The sequence below is a fragment of the Falco cherrug genome, chromosome 10 (assembly GCF_023634085.1).
Source record: "Falco cherrug isolate bFalChe1 chromosome 10, bFalChe1.pri, whole genome shotgun sequence".
In the NCBI taxonomy this organism is placed as follows: domain Eukaryota; kingdom Metazoa; phylum Chordata; class Aves; order Falconiformes; family Falconidae; genus Falco; species Falco cherrug.
This window is the reverse complement of record NC_073706.1, coordinates 28137700-28145791: the sequence shown is the minus strand read 5'-3', so window position 1 is coordinate 28145791 and position 8092 is coordinate 28137700. Positions and strand designations below refer to the sequence as shown.

The window sequence follows — 8092 nt, the reverse complement described above, 5'->3', positions numbered from 1 at the left end:
CTGGCTTGTTCGTTCTGTCTTTAACACAAACGTAGCAGTACAAAGGTGTACGAAAGTACACAAGTGTGCTTGCCAAAATGCTGTCTCTTCTGCTGTGCCCACAAAATCCTGTGTTGACATCTATGCATAGTCATTTGGGTCCAAACAGAGATTTAGCTTGGTCATTGATCTGTCTGTAAATGCCACAGATTCACATGCATATAAAAAAGGGCTCGATGGGTTTATTTCTTCTTTTGAAATAATTGTGTTCTTAAAAATTACTTAAAACTGTTTATCTCCTAATCCATACACTGTGTGAATAGTACTTCTGTAAAAAGAGTAATGTGTGAAATTCAGACTGTTCTGTAGAGAACTGCCTCGAGACACAATCTAGCCAGGAGAGAAAACCTAAGGAAAGGAGAGATTGTGCTAACGACTTGGGCTCATTCCTGCTTTTAACTGATGGCAGTATGGATGAATAAAGCTTTTTCTCCAGGGCATATACTAACTGCATGCAACAAATACACATTGATGTCTACCCCTCATCAGCTAACCAATGTTACCAGCTTGTAAAAACACAACAATTATTAGCCGATTTAGAAATATCCTCATGGTAATTTCATTTCACTTATTATGCCTAATGGATAGCTAGATATTTGCATGAAGTGTGTGTGGCTTTTTGCCTGAATTGTTAATCGAGTGATTAAGTGGTAAGTGCAAGCAGTGCATCCAGATGACATTAATGCCGTTCCAGTCCTGGATGCCTCCTGAACCAGTCACAGCAAATTATCTGTTTTAAGCATACTACTCTCTCAAGCTACTCATCTGCAAATCAAAGCAGAGTTGGTGTAGGCAATCTATCGTGCTAAGTCACCTTTCTTTCCCACTGGTTTTTATACTGGTCTGACTACGACTGTTGAGTTTTTTTGTAGAAGCAGGTATGACGGTGCCTGCCGCCTCTGACTGCAGATGTAGCTGAAACCTACAGCGGAAGAGCTGCTTTGGCAAAACCTGCTCAAGATTGAAACGTATGTAGTAAGCCTGAACTTTAACTTGCACAATACTTACTTAGTTACACTTTACTACAGCATTAGTTCTTTTCTATCATAGAATCATTTAGGTTGGAAAAGACCTTTAAGATCAACTCCAGCTGTTAACCCAGGACTGCCGAGTCCCATCACTAAAGCACACCCCTAAGCACCACGTCTATGTGTTTCTTTAGGCATTTCCAGGGATGGCAATTCCACCACCTCCCTGGGCAGCCTGTTCCAGTGCTCACCGCCCTTTCCGTGAAGAGATTTTTCCTGATATCCAACCTAAACCTCCCCTTGTATAGACTGAGGCTGTTTCCTCTTGTCCTGTCGCTTGTTACCTGGGAGAAGAGACCGACCCCCACCCGCCTACAGCCCCTGTCAGGGAGATGCAGGGAGCAGTAAGGTCCCCCTGAGCCTCCCCCGCCGCCTGAGCACCCTCAAATCCGCCGGGAGCCTTCATGCACCAGCAGTCACGGATGCACCGAGCTGCCTGAGCCCCGGTCCTGCCTTTCTATACGCGCCTTTACCTTGTGGTGGTACCCGCGTGTGCCGCCAGCCAGCACCCTCCTGCCTGTGGTCACCCACAGCGGTGCGGGTGAGCCCCGGCCCGAGGCGGGCGGAGGGGCCGCGGGCGAGGCCTGCCCTGCCCTGCCCTGCCCCTCAGCGCGGGCCCCGCCGCCCTGCCCCGAGCCTGAGGCGCCGGGTGCCGCGGGCAGGTGGAACGGGGCACCCGCGGCGGGACCCCCGAGGCGGGCAGGTAGGGGCGAACGCCGGGCTGAGGAGGGGGGCGCTGAGCGGGGGGGGGGGGCGGCAGCGGGCTGGGGAAGGGGCTGAGGCGGCGGGGGGGGCCGGCGGGAGCCGTGCGCGGGAGCGGGCCCTCCCCGGCGGGAGGGCGGGCGGGAGGGAGGGAAGGAGCGGGGGAGCCGGGAGAGCGGAGCGGGAGCTGCCTCAAATGCCTGAAATAATTCCGCTTCCGTTCAGAGCCGGGAGCAGCCTCCCACGGCACCGGGGCCTCGGACCGGCTCCTCCATCCCCGAGCGCCGGCGGCGGCTGGGCCATCATGGCGACCTCCCCTCAGAAGTCCCCCTCTTCCCCCAAGTCCCCCACCCCTAAGTCGCCCCCGTCCAGAAAGAAAGATGACTCCTTCCTGGGCAAGCTGGGCGGCACGCTGGCGAGGAGGAAAAAAGCCAAAGAAGGTAAAAATTGCAGGTTTGCTCGTTTCCTGGGAGTTACCTTGAAATGGGGGGGGAGGAGACAGGGGGAGCGGGAAAGGCTCCGGGGAGCGGGAGGAAGGGGCTGACAGGGGAAGGGCGCGGGGTGGGGTGGGCAGGCGGGCGGCGAGGGAGGAGCGCGCCGCCGTGTCCCCGCGGCGTCCCGGGACCGGGCGGGGGCCCCGCCGCCGCTCCCCCCGCCCCGCTGCCAAGGGCCCCGCCGGGGCGGGCTGTGCCGGCGGCGACGGGCGGGGGAGCCGCGGGGCTGGGGCCGGCGGCGCGGTGCCCCCCGTGTGGCGGGCGGCGCCCAGCCGGCGCGTCGCGGCGGGCCGGGGCCGGGCCCGGAGGGGCAGGGCGGCGCGGAGCGGCGGGCCCGGCCGGGCGGCGGCGCGTCCCCGCGGTAGTGAGGCGCTGGGCGGGAGAGGGCGGCGGCGGCCTGCGGGCCCCAGCGCCTCAGCGGCCCGGGGCGGGCCCGCCTGGCGGCCCGGCGGGAGCTGCCGCCTCGGGGGACGCGGTGCGAAGCCCCCGGCGCTTGGCGCTCGAAGCCTCTTGGACCCGTGATGTGTTGCTTTGTGTCGGTGCGCGCGTTGCTCCGAGAGACCGGCGTAATGCACGCAGCCGGTGTGCTGCTTGCAATGGCGATCGTTCCTCAGAGGCTTAAAACCGAGCTCGGTTATTCTCATACCGAGCAACACCCTTCGCCGCGTGACAGTCGACCTTTGTAGGATACCGAGGGACAGTCTGGTTCTTTGTTCATACACGCGAACTAATGGCCACCCCTTACTGAATTTGCCTATTTAAAATCCCATGAGACAGAGAATTGGAATTTAACCTCGCTCACCCGTTGTTTTCATGGCTGATGTTAATTTAAGTACAGTGCAAATAGAGCAAAAGTAACAGTCGCTTCACGACACTTTTCCAGGCACCATTCATTGCTTGCAAGTGCTAAGAAGGGTGTTGCGTTCAGCAGACCCTGGCATTGAATGTATATGTGGGTAACAAAACCCAGCATGGTATTTCAGCATAGCACCAGTGTGGATGGCAAGGATCACACACCCTTGGCGAGTATGGCCCCTCATTCTGTAGCTGTTATGTCATTTTTCTGAGGTGCATGGTCATGCTTTTCAATTAAAACACGTTGCAGGATTGTGCTCACTTTATTTGGCTTTTTCTGGTCATTGGAGATGGCCCAGAAATTGGTGAAATAGTACATTAACGGCAGACATTATTAGTTACCCACTTTGTTATATTATTCTGTTAGGGTATTTGTGCATTGAGGCAGCATTGAACTAGCAACAATTTTCTGTGATGAGTCTGTTGTAGGTGTGTTTAGAGATCTTGAGTTTATCTTATTTGTAGTGGATTTGTATGTCCATTGTTATTATTTATTATTATTAAACAATGCTGTTTTCCTTAGCGACAGACATTAAGTCAGAAATCTCCAGCAAACTGTTAGAGACAACAGCTACTTTTGTCCACAATCTTCTAATCTTACAGAAATGTATATTCTGTGAAATCATATTTCTTCTCATTACTTGTATGTCTGTATTAAATTTATTGACTAAAGCTTGCGACTGCCGTTTCATTGTCTCATCATGTTGATATTTACCCTTTTGAAATTTTGTAGTAACATTAGTGTTGACCCTGTCTTTTGTGTTTCCCAATTTTCTAAAGTTATTTAAATAAGAACAGTGGTTTGGAGAAATTTTTAAGTTTGTGAGGAGTTTGTTATTTGCTGATGGAAGAAAAAGTATTTTATTAAATTCACCTTAACATCCTTCATACTTCTGTGTGTATTTGTCATGTTTCTTTAGTGGAAGCAGTATAGAGGCAAGATTGTTCCTACACTCTTTTCCTTTTTTGTTTGTTTACTTTTGGCAGATTCAGATGGCTTCAAAGCTGCTAAATCCTTATGTGAAACCTGTCCTCTTCACACTTCCTAATCTTTCCTCCACTGCAAATAAATATGGGCTTGCAAACTATTAATGAGCCACCTTGTTTCTTGCAGGCTGTGACACACATGGGTTCCATCTTAAGTTGTGCTGCCACAGTTTGTGGGGCTCCAGGTGTATTTGAAGTCCAGCTGGGAAATTCTCATAGGAGGTCAGGTTGCTTCTTCATCTAGGCTCTGTTCCTTGACCCGCCCCCCCTTGCTTTAATCAACCTATCTGGTAGCAAGTGTTCTGTAGAGACAGGTCTTGGTCGTAGGAGTGCAGACAGTTACTCAACTGTAACACAACATAATATATTAGAAAATGTTCAAGTATAAGCCATAGGCATTTGAAAAAAAATACTGGTTTTTCTACTGGCCATGTTTAGACCTTCAGCTTTTGTAAACTAGAATGAAGTACTCTTGGATGGCACCTTCACTCTTGCTTCGTATTTTTTGTCGAACATCAAGATCTGTTCTCTAATCCAGTTTGTTAGTCTGATATAGATGTCTACCCTGTTTTGTTGTGGATGTTGCTCTCTAATCACGTATGGTCTCTATAAATACAATGCACTGTTAGTAACTCTTCAGAAATAAAACTGTTTTTTTTTCTGTTCAGGGTATTCATTTCCCCTTTTACCTTCTTAGTCTTGTGCTTTGCGATTTTAATCTTCCAGTAGAGTAAATCCACCTTCTGGATATCACTTACGTCAGTATTTCTTCATGAGGCAGCAAGTCTGGTTATTCCAATTTATTGTTAGCTTTAATGTATGGGCAGTAGAAAAAGTATTCTTCTAGATACATGTAGGCTATGCAGAAGTAGCCTCTGTCATCCCAGTCTCCTGATCAAGTGTTATAGACATGGCTAGAGCTACTGTGGGGTGTTTTTTTCCAGCCTGCATGCCCTCAGGGGCTACCAAGGGGCTACTAGAGCACACACAGTCCTGTTTTGTTCCTCTGCTGCATGCCCCTCTGTTTGTGTTAAGCCAGGCCATGCTCAGGGTGCACACCTGGAATCAAAAACTCAGGAGCATATCTGGGTCTTGCAGCTTAGTGATAGGTCAAGAAAGTCAGTGGGGCTTGCTGCGCTTATGATAAGTGAGGGAACACTGAAAATTTCCCTGTCTTCAGTTGGTATAACTTTTGCTCTTACATGGAGTACAGAAACTTACTGATCCACTTCGGTATTTTACCACAGGGTCTAAGAATTGGTGGTGTTAAATAATGCAAAAATGTTTTATCTCTTGTAGGGAGTATGCTAATTATGTTTCAGTACTGTCTGTGTTACGTGTGTAGTAACTGTTGTAGATGATAAGTGATTATACTTACTGTATTTATGCCATCCACATGCATTTTGATTGTTGTCAAAAGGATGTTTTTATATATTGCAGCAATAGAGTCGGTGCCAATGCTCCACCAAATGAAAATCCATTAGGATCTAAAGTGGTGTTATGGTGGAAAGTAATGTAGATTATTTATAAAGAGAGTAAAGCCTATGTAGCTTTAGATGTAGCAGAAATAGTTTGTAATACAATATAAAATGGATTTTCTGTAACAACATTAATTTATATATATAAATACATATGAAAATATGTAGCAAGCCTTTCCTTATGACCTTCAGAGTTCTTGGCATTGGTAAGTATACCTTCCACCCATGTTAAAGATGAGAATAGTCTAGACAAGTTAAATTAGTTCTCTTAACATCACGCTACAAGCTGTTGACAAAAACAGAGTAACCTGAGATACTGTTACTTGAGATACTACACATGATGTAAGCAGGGATTAGTCATACGTTAAGGCATACGTTAATCTGGAAAATACATTTTCATTAAATGTTAGAGGATATTTCATAAAATCTGAAATTTGGAGCCCAGTTTTTTGTGCGTTGTCATGTGTCACATAGGGTCTTAGCCTGGTTTTCATTTACAGTATCTCATCAGCATTGATGTAATTCAAGGATTAGAACATTGTACTTCAGTCTTTCCTGTGAGGGCGTGAGCAGCTGCATCTTTAAATACTGTGTAAATCCTGTTAAGGTCACAAAAATCACAAATCGTTAAATATGTTTGGAATTAATTAGCTTTTTATCTAATGAGAAAATTGTGATATAATACTAAAATTTGACGACCTGTTTACAACAGAACTGTTGTATGTAAAAATTATTTGTAGTTTATAGTAAGATTCCATCCCGTTCATTTCTGAAAAGCATTCAAAGTCTGAGCCACCCCATATATGCTACTGGAGGATTCCAGTCCTTATCTAGCAGGAGTCAAGGTGCATGGTGGAGCTCATTGTGTTAGCAAAAACCAACCACAAATTAGATTTTTTTGTTAGCTCCTTATAGTAGTCTGCATCGTGACCTAAACATGTCTTTATGTATGTGCAAGGAGAGAACCGAATGACATCTTATTTTAGATGAAAGGGGTTGTGGGGTGTTATCTTATGAATTTTTCATGGTGGGTTCAGTAAGGTCATGGGTGATTGTCCTCCTTGAATTTTCCTGGCCTGGCAATTATTGATATAGACACAGAAATTTCTCTCTTCTCCTAATAGCTTACCTTAGCGGAGAATCTTAAGAATTGGTCCTGACATGCTAATAAATCTGTGACACGTGGGAGCAGAGAGCAAAGTTCAGAATTGCTTAAATTGTGAAGGGGCAGGTGGGAAACAGACAGCTTGGACCCATGAATTTGGTACAGAGCAATTGTACAGGCTCGGTTGTTTTTCCGATTGATATGACATCAATTTCACTAATTTGAATGCTCCTCTGCCTAGTTTACTTGGTATTGGTGGGCAGGAGGAGGAATGAATTTTCTTCTAGCTTCCACTCATAGTATTTCTTCTATTTCTTTTGTATGTCTTGTTTTGATTTAATTTTGGTATGTCTTGTCACAGTAGGCTGTATTCTCTGTATGCATAAGGGAAGAGTATGTTAACAGTGTAAAATACTATAGATTCTGCTATTTCTTGATAATAACCTTAAATTTCTTCATCTTTATTTTGTGGCCATCATGCATTTCACAGAATAATATGAAATTAGAATAAATTAAAATACAAGTTAAGAGTAAGTGTAGGGTGATGAGGGCTTGTCAGGTGTTTAAAGTAAAATATTTTGTCTCTCTGGAATCCACGACTAACATACCTTGCTGTGTGAATCACTGACAGGGAGGTCATGCCTTGGTCTGGCTGTGGGCATTTCACTATGCAAGAAATGTGTATTTCTTGGTTCTGCTGAAGTTTAATTGACATGTTTGAGTTACTTTCTTTGGAGTTTCTGCAACTTCTTTTTGAATTTTTTGCTTCTCTGTTTCTCATGTAAGAGATTCTAGACTACCTTTAATACTTTGCAGGCTTTTTCTTTTCTACTGCTCTCACCTGGTGCTCTTGTATTTAAAATGCAGATGAAGCTGAAGGAAGAACTGGTATATTTCCTGCATCATGTTTGCCAGTATGTAGTGCAAACAATGAAAATGGGCCACTGAATGCTAATTTCATACTGGTGCTTCAATAGATGGCATACAGTGTTTTCTATGAAAAGGAAATGTCATGGGGAAGGCTTTATTGTCACTCCTATCTGTACTTTTGAATTTCTGTCTTTTGCTGCAGCGTATCCGTACATTGACCCTGGGCTGCCTTCTGCCATCAGAATAGCTGAACAGCTGGTTTTGATGTCTGACATAATGCTCTTTACCGCCAATCTTAGTGCATAGCAACTGAAACGTGCATATGATCTTTCCCTATATACATGTTCACATGTCCCTGATGTACTGCCACAGGCATATCACAGACAGCTGCATAGCCGACGCTGGGCAAAACCTGTTAGTACCACCACTGAAATAATTATTACCTTGGAGCAAGTTCTGTTAAGTAGATAAAATACTTCTGTTAAGTGGAAGGAATGTGGAAGCGAAAAGAAAAATAGAGGGAAGGGCTCACCT

The 8092-nt window shown here is 45.9% G+C and overlaps 1 protein-coding gene across 2 annotated transcripts in view; it reads left to right on the top strand.

Moving 5' to 3' along the window:
- Window positions 1-1634: 1634 nt before the first annotated feature.
- Window positions 1635-8092, top strand: part of PARVA (parvin alpha) — a 68732-nt gene continuing 62274 nt past the window's right edge. Inside the window, exons 1-2 of one of the 2 annotated variants that reach the window (XM_055722568.1) lie at window positions 1635-1770; window positions 1995-2209. In XM_055722568.1, coding sequence (XP_055578543.1) covers window positions 2074-2209 — 136 coding nt within the window. In that variant the 5' untranslated portion in view covers window positions 1635-1770; window positions 1995-2073. Of the gene's footprint in view, window positions 1771-1939; window positions 2210-8092 lie in introns of those variants that run through there. The other variant, XM_055722567.1, reaches the window with a different exon arrangement.